This window comes from Anguilla anguilla, chromosome 10 (assembly GCF_013347855.1).
Source record: "Anguilla anguilla isolate fAngAng1 chromosome 10, fAngAng1.pri, whole genome shotgun sequence".
In the NCBI taxonomy this organism is placed as follows: domain Eukaryota; kingdom Metazoa; phylum Chordata; class Actinopteri; order Anguilliformes; family Anguillidae; genus Anguilla; species Anguilla anguilla.
Window position 1 is genome coordinate 30,062,210 of NC_049210.1, and position 13,899 is coordinate 30,076,108.

The 13,899-nt window shown below is 38.6% G+C and overlaps 1 protein-coding gene across 2 annotated transcripts in view; it reads left to right on the top strand.

Moving 5' to 3' along the window:
- entpd8 (ectonucleoside triphosphate diphosphohydrolase 8) overlaps positions 1–13,899 on the top strand; it is a 44,265-nt gene that overhangs the window by 6,190 nt on the left and 24,176 nt on the right. The window contains exons 2-3 of one of the 2 annotated variants that reach the window (XM_035435972.1): positions 5,045–5,174; positions 11,883–12,032. In XM_035435972.1, coding sequence (XP_035291863.1) covers positions 11,904–12,032 — 129 coding nt within the window. In that variant the 5' untranslated portion in view covers positions 5,045–5,174; positions 11,883–11,903. The remainder of the gene's footprint in view (positions 1–5,044; positions 5,175–11,882; positions 12,033–13,899) is intronic. The other variant, XM_035435971.1, reaches the window with a different exon arrangement.

The window sequence follows — 13,899 nt, forward strand, 5'->3', positions numbered from 1 at the left end:
TAAAATGAGAATTATCAATCAAATTGCCGAATTCATTGATAGGTCAGTCTACAGAATCAACCAACAAGTCAAAACAAGCTCTATACCAAGTTGTAAGATGAAATAATTGAATTAAATACAAAGCAGTCAATTAGATTAATAAATTGAAAACATACATTCTTTATTGAATGCAGGCACACTACTTCTAAATTACACGACAGAAGACATTATACAAAACATTAATACCAGAAAAAAGAGAGAGAGAGACGGATAAGCCAGACCTTGCCAAAGTATCACCCACTTCCAGTATAAGTGCCACGGGATGAAAGGAAACCAGCTAAAAACACACAACCAAGAAACCACCACAAAAATAAAGAGGAAAACACTTCTTCTTCCAGGCTCCGAAACCAACACAACAACGTTTTCCTGTGGCTATCTTAAATACCTTACCCAGCATGGTTTGGGGATGTTAGCCCTGATTTGGTGATGCCGAGTTAAGGTGTAGGAGAGAAGGGAAGGGGGGTCAGAATAATTTATGACAAGGACGGGCCTACCTAAAGATGGCATTCAAACCTAAAGAGGACATGGAAAAGGGAAATGTTAGGCATGTAGCTATGCAGGGTCTCTGACCCCCGATATGGTGTCCTGTGTCATCTGGTTTGTCTCTTCTGGGGAGGTGAGACCCATAGATTGTCTGCCTAGATTAGGGTATCAGTGGAATTTAAATTGCCCCAATTACATTTGCTTTGATGCTGGTGACGGGGAGAACAGGCCACAACAAGGTCCATAGCGTATAGCCGCGTTTTCACCAAAAGTACCTGGAACTTTTAGTCCCAGGAACTACTTTTCAAGGAACTAAAAGGTTCCTTCAGCCCATTGTTGTCTGCGTTTCCACCGCGGTCTAAAGTCCCGCGAAGATTAAGCAAATTAGCCCACTGACGTATGAAAAAGCGACGTTGTTGTCGGTCCATCTGTCCTATGATTTCTTCTGTAGCCCCATACTACCACCGAAGTAGCCTACATTATTTTCTAATAACCGGGACAGCCCGGAGGGGTTTATTCCACTTATATACAGCGGGTTACCAACAATGACTATATATGGTTACTTTTGTATTTATTGATTTTTATCGATTTAATCACCTGGGATTGAAATATTCTTCTGTAGCCGTTTGGGCATATTTTACCGTTGTCAAGCAAAACTGTCGTTGAAAGTTGAACTTGGACCGTTGTTATGCAACAAATAGGATATAACAGGCCAATAATCAGATTGTAACTGTTTTATATATCCTCTCAAACACATTCATTATGTTTTTATGCAAACATTCACTTTCATGTCTTGACATCGGAGGCGACAGAATGCATTCACATTTCCAATATAACTGGCAACAACAGTAGAAAACATGCACACGTTGTAAACAATTTGCTATTTGATTACTTTCTCATCGTCAATTCCATATAGGCTAATGACAAAATGACAAGAATAGAACGAAAACTCTTCCGTGAAAATTTAAATTAGCAGTGGTACAGCCACCGTTTGCTTTCCTTCGAAGTTACTGCTAGCCGAGCAGCGAAGTGTGCCCTCCAGATGCGAACCATGCACCATAAATTAGTCCATAGTCTTCCTGGTCTTTTTGTGGAATTGAAGAATGGCAGAGTAAAATTACGGCAGTCTGAAAAAGCTAAAGGGACGATTACTAGAATTAACCTGTTATTTTACCCTGACAAAAAGTGCGGAAGGTGATTTCCAGTTTGCTTTTACTGTATCACCAATGTGAATTACGCAGAACTACCGCATACCTCACATAACTGTATCAAACGTTTTGAGTCAATTACAACGGGCTAACAAAGAAAATCCGGAAGAAAATATTCAGCAACCGAATTAATCCGTTTGAATGTTTTGGTACGTAATATGCTGTCCCAGCACAAATGCTTAGCATTTTATAAAACGAATACTAAAGCAAGAAAAGAACAGAAGAGCACACGTTATAATTCCAAGACGTTGGCAGACTATAACCAAAACTAGGCTACTGCGCCGCATAACATACAAGTTTGATTTGAAGTTATTATGAAAATAAATCGGTTTGCGGCTGCATATTTTTAAACATGGCGGTTGAAATAAAACACTGCAAGTAGTCGACCAATCAGAAATTTTCAGCGCTTGCGCCCCACCCCAAAGGTTCTGGTACTTTTGGAAAGTACTACCCCCCGAGCAGGAACTTTTTTGGGGGTAAGATAAAGCCCCCGGAACTAAATTTAGACCCTAGTTCCTGCGGTCGAAACGCACTTCCTCAAAAGGTTCCTAGTTCCGGGGTAAAGTTCCTGCTTAATTCACTGTTTCCCTCTCTAAGGCCAAAATCTAAACACTACATATCCTACATACAGTACTTAAATGTGTCATTAACTCGTATATTTTCTTGTATGGGGATTAACTGTATTCAACCATCCTCCACATTTGGCAATGATCCAGCACATGCCACATCCTGTACATCCTGAAACACAAATCCTACTGAACTATTGACTGAGCCATCAACAAATGGTTACTTTACAGTGAGAAATATCCACATTATAAAATACCACTAATCTATTTAAAGACACTCAATTTCAGAAATAACATATACAGCCAAAATATTTTGAGCAGTAACACTAATAGGGATGGTTGAGAACCGGTTCCAAGTTGTCCTGTTCATTGGAATTGTATGCCTCAGAGCTTATCGGTTCCGCTTATCGGTTCTGCTTATCGATGCCAGCATGTTTTTACTACAGCTTCGCATTGCAAAACAATGACGTAACGCCTTGGGGGCGGCAGGCACGCAGGCAGCACGCTGCCTCTCTCAGGTGTTTGTTTTGGACGGCAGCCATCATGGTGGAGAGGAAGAAACGGTCGAAAGCATGGCTTCATTTTGCAAAAAAAGATGACAACAGCTCCAGTTGTAACATTTGTAAAATTACAATTTTATGTAAGGGTGAAAACATCAGTGATATGCTTAAACATCTTTCAACACAGCATGGCCTTAAATTCCAGGAATGCCGTGTATTCAACAGTCTACGGGCGAGTATCGTTTCCCAGCCCAGTGCGAGCACGTCCGTTACCGAGGGTATTGCGTCATCCACTGGTTATTCACGCCGCTGGATTTTCATATCTGCTGTTATTCTAACATCTCATAATATTCTATTACATTTCAGAATGAAGCAATCTAGGCCAGTCCTTGACCAGTTAGGGGGTGTCATATTTAAGGCTTCAGATGTGAACATCACAAAGACTTGGAAAATGGCTTAAATGAAGCAAAACACTTACATTTAATGTAACATTTACAAAACTAACCAGGCCTTGAAAACAGAAGTTTTTTCTATCCATTCACTGAGCAGAATTGGAATTTTAATGTTTCTGTTCTTTTGTTCTATCCACAACATAATGTTCCTGAACCTGTTTAAGCAAAATAAAAAACGTTAATCCTGTTCCTTTTCTCCCACCTCACAAACATTCAAACCAGCCTAGCAGGCTGTCTCAAAAACTATTTGTGACCGTGTTTCAAATATTGGGATGGCAGGGATGCCATCCCGCCAAGTTAGGGCTTAGTCCTGCCGATTACATCGTCACAAATGCTCCAGGCCCACAAAGAATACATTTTCCCATTCGACCTTTGCTACATCAGCCAATAAAAACATAGGATACACATGCAAAATTGACATATATTATATATATATATATAATATACTTGCATATATTTATTTCCTGCCCTGTACGGCTAGTTCAGAAGTAGCTCAGTGGTAATGAGTTTGCCTAGGGGTCCTTCGGACGAGTGGGAGGCTCAGGTTCCCACCTCGAATAAGGCAAATCATTTATTATTCTTTACACAGGCTTATTTGCTAAGTAATAATTGCCTTTTTTAACTATTGCTTTTGAAACTCTATAATCTTTGTGGGAAACTCATTTATATATCAGAAATCCATTTTTGATCATTTCAACACGCTTTGAACCTGAAACAGTCGTCTACCTTCTTTAAAATAAGAATGAGCAAACAATGGCATTAAAGAATGTCCCTTTTTCTGCAAAGGCACATCCTATTGTTTGAATCCTTCTGGGTAAAATACACCCAGTTTAGTTTAACTTTTGGCACTTTGACCAATTTTAGCTAACAATCGACAGAGTGAGTGTATAATGTTAGTACAGATAGCACTGAAATTAAGCATGGAAATCTGCGTTGCAGTTCAGTCTGCTAGGTAACGTTGCCGATTGTATGGGAACCGGCGCAAGATAATGATTGTCAATTTCACCATTCATGACCATTAGTAAGTGTTGATAACTTCATTTCCTTATGCAATGTTGATTTTCAAATCATATAACAATGTTCAATACATTTGTTTTGGAAAACTCACGAAGGGAGGAAGCCATAGGCTACTGACTTCTTCACAGCAAGTTGGTTGATTTTCTTCAAGTGAGAAATGAGTCTCGTTTAAACTGTTAACTCCTTTTTAAGTAGGCTACTGTAACTTGCAGGTTCCAGATCTTATTCTTTACATAGGTTACACAAGCACTGTCAAATGACCACAAAAGGTTCATTGGAGGGCCACAAAAATTTCCTCATCATGAACTCCAGGGAGGGCTTGACTCTTGGGTGACCAGTAAGTTTGCAGGAGTGCACCCACTGGAGGACCTTGGATCTTACAGAGAGATGGACAAACAGACAGTTATGTGGACCCCCTCCTGGGTTGGGCTCTGGGCGTTGAGGCTCCATCACTTAAAATAGGATACCCCACAAGGCAGGGTCCACAATAATAGAGCAAGGGGATTATGGTTCATTCTCCCGCTCTCAGTCAGAGACATCAAATTGACTGGAGAAGGTGTCTGGCTTGGTGTTTTTTGAACCTGGCTAATATGAGATGGAGAAACTATTAAAAAACAATGCCTGTCTAGCCTGATATGAGTTCAGTCATTTAGCCTCATGGATGTAAAGGAGGTTCTTTCGTTTGATAAACTGTGAACAGATGCTCTGCTCCCACCAGCCAGTGCCTCCATTGTTCTAAAGCCAGCTTGATGGCCTGTTCTTTGTTCCCAATGTCATAGTTGCTCTCTGCCATTGTCTGCCTGGGGGAAAAGAAGGCACAGGTGTGAAGCTTTCAATCACCAGAGGTGCATTGAGACAGCTCCGGGTCCATCCAGAGGTGTCTACCTCAATGAGAAAGGACAGAGGCAGGTATGGCTGGATTAGAACAGGAGCAGAAGTAAACTTGCCGCGGCCTCAGGAGACCGGAAGAAATGGGGAATGAAACCTTTCGTCAGAGCAGATAATGGAGCTGTCGGAGAACTAAGCCCTCTTATATGCCTTCGGTAAAATTTGATTAGCCCAGAAAGCCTTGTATTAAGTTTACCATAGAGGCCAGTCTAAAACCGCATGAACCTTCAGAAAGTCCATCAGAACACTGCCGTGGGATTTCTCACATTTCTCTGGTTTTACATAAAGCTGATTGTTTAGGAGTTCCTATAACACCAGACAGATATGCTGTATGTGTTCAGAGGGGGTCTTGGAACAGATTAATATATCTAGGTAGATGAATACAAAGCGATTAAAGGTCTCATGTCATACTATTTTTCAGCAATTTTATATTAATCTACAAGGTCCACAAAATATTCCAGTACATTAAAAAATATTTAAATCCAGCAAGTTTTTTATTCTTTGAGCTGAAAAGGCCGTTTTGGGTAGGCGTTGTTGCATTTTTCACATGCTCTGCGTTGATTGGTTAAGTGACCTGGAACGACTCGATCCCCCTTCCCATCTCTTGCCCACACTTCCCCCAGAAAAGCGAACATTGCTTTCGAAATCTATTGGTACAACTTTATATGCTTCAGAACAGTTCAGCATAAAGCACTCCATCAAACTAAATTAGTTAGCCATTCCTTGTCTACCATCCTCACTCTGTCTAGTTTCACCGGGCCTCAAAGTGCTTATTTCAAAAATACAACCGTGTAAAGCAGGACATGGTGTGAAGTTGGTTCCTGCGATAAGGTGCTATGATTTAATGTGCCACTAAGTACCTGTCAGAGCAGTGCTGCACACAGTACCAATGACAGCCAGCTTATTGATGAGAAATCTAATCATTTTAAGCGCTTTACTTGTTGTGGAGGTCAGAATCGTGTAGCAGTAGGCTGCCACTGCTTCGTGAGTGTAGCAGAAACACTGCAATACTAGGAAAGTAGATTGACATTACATTCATTACATTAAAGATCCCATGACACTATTAGCAAAGAGTAGGGGGTTCCACGGTGTCCTGGCTAAATTCCCAGATCTGGCTCTTGCAAAAACTTGCCACCTAATCATCCCCTGATTTAATTGGCTAAAAAAATGTTCTCTCTCTCCAGTGGAGCTGCTCAGCGGCCAACAATAGAGGATTGTGGTTATACTGGGCAGCTCCCAGGTGTGAATGTGTATGAGTGTGAAGTAGGGCGTTCCTGCAAAAGAGCATCCATGCTCAGTGAACCTACCCTGGGTAAATAATGGTTAAATAAAAAAATAACATGTATGCTACTGCTCGATTCAACTGTAACTACAAAACACACATGATTACATACACTCAATATACATGCTTTCAGCTGATAAGATTATGACATTAGTTGCTAAACCAGGAGAAGGCAGAAAATAGATGCTAATTAACATAACATAACATAATGACGAGAAAAGGTCATTCAGCTCAACAATGCTCTCCAAATTCCCGACTAAATTGTAACTAGTGCTCTGATTGCCTACAGTCTAGGTGGTATCTGACATAGTAATTTTCCATTTATTTTGTTAATACTCCAAGTGTGGTCTAACAAATGTAGGGGATAATTAGGTAGCCCGATGTAGAGAGCCACTTTCATGGAAATTTGATTTAGTCAACAGGAAGATCACCCCTACTATTTTTTTTAAATTCCCAGGGATCATTAATGACAACAATTCATCAGTATGTGACATAGCACAGCCATGTTTGGCTTCAGAAGCTCGTCATATGTGTCCAGGGTGGTACAGTGCTGGATGGCATGACTCTTGTAAACACTTTGATATTGAATGGACATACATAAATAGGTCTTCATCAACAAACCAACACTTGCTCAGTAACATAAAATTGCAAATATTTCCCTCAATGTTGTGATCCCAAAATACCTCCAGACCACACACATTTTAGTGTGAGACAACTAAGCTGGATTTCAAACTTCGTGCCAAAACAAGTAATTTGATTTGATTTTCTCCTCTTCTAGCAGGTGAGCTAAAATGTTATTCTTTAGAACCAGGGGTGGACAGTAACAAAGTACATTTACTTGAGTACAGTACTTAAGTACATTTTCAAGTATCTGTACTTTACTTGAGTATTTATTTTTTTGGAAACTTTACTCCACTATATTTGAAAGATAAATATTGTACTTTTGACTCCACTACATTTCTATGAAGGTTGTCGTTACTCGTTACTTTGAAGCATAGCTTTGAAGTCAACAGTTGAATTTTTTTTTATTTTCTAAAATACGATTGGCCACATGCACGCTGTGTTCCTCACAGGAGAAAAACCAATCACAGTAGCCTACTCCTAATACGCTGTCGGTCAAGTTCAAAGTGCTTGCTTGTTGCACCAGTGGTTGAACAGTTCAATTTGAACTTGGTGGCGGCAGAAAATAAGGATGATTCTTCGCCACCAGAGCACCCATGGCCATATCTCAAGTCCATGTTTGAGATTTGTGAAATTCAAAAAGATTCATACTGTTTTAAATGTTTGCTCTGCTTACCGTGCACGAACTAAATCTCTGCATTCAAAAACTCGCCATCCAGCCTGAAAAAGCATGTTGAGGTATGTAAACGTTAGCTAACGGTAGCCCGTTTGCTAATTATGAAGTTGTCTGAGCTTGTAGTGGTTGTAGTTTTTATGCTAGGATTGGTCAAATTTTATGGAATTTGAGCGAAGGGTCATCCAACTGTTTCACATTTCAGGCAATGCTATCTATCATCAGGGGTTAATTTGGGGGTGGACGCGGGTGGACGGCGTCCACCCACCTTTGATAAATAAATAAATAATTTTGACCGGCAGTTTTACAAATAACTATTACAATCCAGTCCATTTAGGCTCCAGTCCACGTGTTCCCTCTAGCCAGTTACTCGCTCAACCAATCAAAAGTCCGAAGAAAAAAAAACTCAGGAGGAACAGTCGTTTATTTATATAGACAGCACAGAAAGAAAAATATTGTTGATTGTCTTGATTGATTGGAAGCGGACGCGGTAGGTAATTTCATTAACATATAATTTCATCTATGCAACATTTTAAAGAGAGATGAATAAACAGCCCCCACGAACGCCGGATATTATTTACGGCAACTTTGATTGCTTAAAGTAATAATCTCGAAGATTTTCATTAAAATAAATGTCTGTTAAAGTAATAATCTCGAAGATTTTCATTAAAATAAATGTCTGTTAAGTCACTATCTATCGCCGAATTAGGTAACACAATGGTGATTGAGCCTATTATTATATTAGTTAATATTATTATTATTATTATTATTATTATTTATGATTAAAGAACTGGGTGTCTGTGGCGACATTCCCGGGAAAAAATCATAAGCGGCGCATAGTTAGTGACGCGTTTTCCATCACCCATGAGCGGTTGGTCCACCAGAGAGGATAGGCGGAGCTAACGCAACAGGCTCGCTCTTCAACTCACTTGTGTGTGAGCGGTGTACTGTTTTTTCCGGTGTCTGCTAGCCTTACAATAACAGAGAAAATGGGGGTGGGTGGGGTTATGGAACCCTAAAAGGTTTTTGGGAAACATGAAGTCATATTATTTGTTGATGTAGATTTCGTATTACATTTGATTACAATGTAACATTACTAAATTACATAGCCTAGCTATTTGCACAGCTAACGCTAGCTACCGGACCATGTCAAGGAAGGCAACATTAGTTTAGACAACGTTGCGCACAGTATCCATCTCTCATATCAGGTAACGTTGCGTTAGCTAGCTAGCTAATGTAATTAACACAATTTAATGTCAGCTAACAATTAGAAAAAACGCTAGCTAATGCTACTGACTGGTACCGACCTCGCAAAACGTCTCTCGAATGCAATGCTACATTGTTGCAACGTTGCAATGTAGCTAACTAAAGATCAGTTCAGATCGATGATTCGCCACGAGACTGGATGCAACTTGCTAAATTCCAAGACGTCTGATTGTAAACGTTCTAACTGCACTTGGCGATTTGACAAGGTGGTCTTTTGAGTACCCCAGGCAACGGCTTCAGATGCTCTGCAACTAACCAGTTTACACCGCTGCAATTTTCTCTGCAACATTCTAAGACCGTTTGTCTCGTTGCGAATCATTGATCTGAATTGGCCTTAACGTTACCGTTATTTACATTGCCATCAAGTTCATCAGTATATTATAATGATCGGAATAAAGCCGTCTTTACACAGAGCATTAACCAGGGGTATAGGTGGAGCAGAGCTAGGTCTGATTTCAGTGTAAAGATGTCAAACCGGAGAAAACTAAAAAGAATACAGCAGTATGGATTAGCGTTATTATTTTATTACGCTTCCTCATATGGTCCTTCAGCCTTGCCCTTTTTTGATGAAATCTCCTTTGTTTTTGTTTTATTCTTTGTGTTCTGATTGCTAATTTAACACCCAGCTCTGCTTTATTCTCAAAGTTTGCTAGCAAAAACAGAAACACCAGCGGTAACATTTTGCAAGGCAGTTGTTCCAAAAATATATCACAACAATCATTCACGAGAAAGACTGTTTAGTATGCACGAGATACATAATTGTACGAGCCACAGCGAATCCCGCAAATTCTTCTGTGCAGTGTAAAGATGTTCGCACCGGGCAAAAGGTGGATAAAGAACGTCTGTGGAAATTGATCATCACTAATTGTACCTCAGGTCTGCTACAGCATTTTAACCCAGCTCGGCAGTGTAAAGGCAGCATAAGTTAGCCTAATGTTAGACAATGAATGAGTGTGTACATAACGTTACTTTTATAACAACCATTTTTTATTCAGTAAATAGTAAGTGTTATAGTTGGCATGGCCCAGATGCCAACTGACTGACGTCACACAGGCAACACTGGTTGGATCCGGTTGGATCTCTGGGAAGTGAGGTCCAAAACCACACCTGCAATTACTGCTTTTTGCCATTGGTACCGTCAAAGAGAACGAAACAGAAATCTTTGAGATTGTAACTTTAAGCACAATCAGCAGATTGCAGGTCAGCAGCTAAGCTAGGATTGAATATTTCCCACAAAGAGAAAATTAGAAAATTGGTGGGGGGCAAAACTTTACTTTAACTAATCATTGATCTCAACCGGTTTTCATTAGTAATTGTCCTTTACAATCAAGCGTGCCAACGATCGGATTAATCAAATGACAAGTAGCCTAACACACAGCATCTTCATACCGTGTTAGGGGGATTAAATCATAAATTAAATTTATCCGTTAAAAATCCGTTTTAATCACCAAGTAGTCTACACTTAACAAATAAGATACACCAGTCTGTTATTTACTATGTTAGCTCTCAGAATAACCAGCAAAACAAAACCTGCACTTCAATTGTGTTTACAATCTAGCCTATGCATTGCAGATATTTGCCATGAATTCGAGTGCGGAGAAAGAAGTGTATCCGCAAATAATGTTGATTAAAAATGTTGTACTGCAAATGAACATAAATGTAGACTATACGGCCTAGGCTACGCGCTAAAACTGCCTATTTGAGAAGAGCTGGCTATATATGATAGTATTGAGTAGCCTATTTTGTGGATTAATTGTATTGATACTCAAGGAAAGTCATAGGAAGATTCCGCCACTGCTTAGCGATTAAAACGGATTTTTCTAAATCGCATTTATCATTTAATCTTCCTAACACAATGCGAAGAAGCTGTGTCCCTTTCCATTTGATTAGTCAGATGTTTGCATGCTTGTTAATCACTGAAAATGAATGAAAACAGTTTCAGATCAATGATTAGTTTAAAGGAAAGTTTTGCGCCTCACCAGTTTAAGAAAGATGGATAAAGGAGGAAAAAGTGAGGACAAGAGGAGGATGACCGATTATTTTCGTGGGTAAAAAAAATTCTCAGCATTAATGACACTCAATAAACTTGAAATATATTATGTAAAAGCTTGCATCAATAGTATACATTCTTTTTAAAACATTGTTTTCCTTAATTACAGTTATGTGCACAACACATTAAAGATACAACTATTTTGAGCTGAGACATTCATTGGTTTGTACCTTTTTTCACCCACCTCCCACCGTATCTCAGGGTCCACCCACCTCCCAAATCCCAATTTAACCCCTGTCTATCATGTGTTGCTATCTAATAACAGTAAAAATGCATCTGTAAATGAGCTTCTGTAAATGCATCGTAGAAACAATACAACAGTGCGTTGGCAGTACTTTTGAATACTTAAGTATTTTTAAAAGCAAGTACTCCAGTACTTTAACTCAAGTAAAAATTTGACTGAACAACTTTCACTTGTAGTGGAGTAATATTTGACCAGGGGTATCTGTACTTTGACTCAAATAATGAAGTTGTGTACTTTGTCCACCACTGTTTAGAACAGATGCTACAACAATGTTGCAGTTCTTTCCCTGAAATAAAATGTTTATGCTGTGTATGTTTGTGTCTTCAGTCCTTTAATGATCTGCTGAACAGAGCAGTTATTATATGTTTTTTTCTTGGTGAAGAGAGATAAGTGAAAATTTTTACACACACAGATAAAATTCAGTTTATGTTTTATGGATATTTGAATATACTGTTGCTGTCACTGGAAGATTAATAAGTTGATATTGAAAGGAAATGTCAGTAGTAGTAAATATAGGCAATAGGTAAACGGCTCCGGAAGCATTCCTAGAAAGATATGTTTAAGCTGATGGATATATTTGTGTATTCTCACAGGTCTGTGTGCTGCTGAGTGTGATGGGGAAATTGACACTAAAACAACGGCTGGTGGGAACACTGGTGGCTGCAGTTGGATGCACAAGTCTCATTGCTCTTATCCTTATGCTGGTCCAGAATGACACTGTGGAGCTGCCACCCAGCTTTCAGGTCACTATATACACACTGTTTTTTATCCACCTTATACTTTATATTAGACCAGAACAAACAGAGAAATTGATCATAGAAATATTGGAACACTGCACTGTAAAAAAATATGAAGCTACATAAACTTAGATAATAACAATGATAGATAATATCTTGAAAAACAATATACTGACTTACTAATACGTTTCATTTTTTTTACCTGACATTTCATGTTTTGCCAATAATACTTTAAAAGGGGAGTGTAACAACAAATTTTTAAGTTAGACAAAGTTTCATGTCATTGAGTTCTGCATCCTACTTACTCCTTCAAGTTTAGGCAACTATTTTTCAAGTTGCATTTTTTACAGTGTATAGTCTGGAGTCTAGATCAGCATCCAAAACTTTCAAATGTTTTCTGATTGTATTTCAGCATTTAGATTAACTTTCATTTTCAAATTGGGTTCAAAATCGAAAACCTTTCATTTTGCAAACCAGGATACTTTCAACTAAAATGATATTCGTCTCATTTTTCAAAAGACAAGATTGGATGATTCTGATTCAGATTAAAAACAATGAGGTAATGATTACAAAATCTGGATCGGCAATGCTTTAAAAATACCTTCCGAGCTGGATATGTATACATAAGCACATTTAACTACCCTTTACACTCCCATTCAGAATTAGAAAAAAATAAATTCATTAAATCATAGGCTACTGCAGCAATTACTGCAGCATTCAAGCAGATAAAACAAGCCATTTTAAACAGAATTAGAGACAGTAAAATTAATTTGAGTTCAATAATGTGTACATTTTATGTATAGAAATAGATATGAAATTTCTAATCAGTTTTCATTTAAAAATTTTGTTTTTGTTGCTGTTAAAGGGCATGATCATGGAGAGGAAATTAAAAAATGTAAAAAATAAAAAAAGATCTTCCTGGCTACATGGCTACAAGGGCAGTAAATGCCAACTTTTTAAGCCACGCGCACTTCAAAAAGCCAGCTATAGAAATCATATGGCAGTTTAGTGAAATTGTGAATATAACTGTAAAAATGAGAAATACAGTGTTCATCTTCTGATGCAGATTGAAGACCCACCTCTTCTTGGATTGTTGAATACATTTTGGAATTCATGTTGTATCTCCATATTCCTATTTCTTAGCACTCTTTCTCAATTATAAACATAATTGTTACAGCATGGGGACGGTGACATTGCTTAACAATTCAGTAAATGTGCCAGTTTAGCCGACCTGGCTAATTTTCAGCTGTAGTCCCTGGACAGGTACATTAATATGGGCTCTTGTACATGACAGCACAGTCTAATTTGGCAGCACTACTTTTTAGGACTATGCTGACATTGCTGAAAATTTGAGTTACCAGATCCTGAAGAAGTTAAACGAACATCAGTTTTGTGATGTGTAGCTAGACATCTAGCTATCAGTACACAACTGGCCCAACTTGTTGTCAGGCAACCTGTGATGATGATGATGATGATTATCAACAACATGTAAGCTACCTACCCAGTTCAATTACTAAATGCAGTGAAATAAAAACTTAGTTTGTAAAGTTTATTTACCTGTACTGATGATATTAGCCAGCTAATATAGTGTCCACACCTAAGGATCACTCACCAATACATTTGTCTGACTCACAGGTTTTCAAAACACATCTCAATCTTGTGCTTATTCCTGTTAATTCTACTCCTCACCTGTTCTCAGTCACTTGGATAGAAGCATGCTCAAATGGTTTGACCATGCTCTTTAATGTTTGATATTTGAAATAGTGCATCTTTGCTGTGGGATTAATTTTACTAGTTATACACTGTGCTGTAGCTAGCTCATTATAGGGATTCCCATATTTTGCATCACTTCCAGTTTAAAAAAAAAATTATT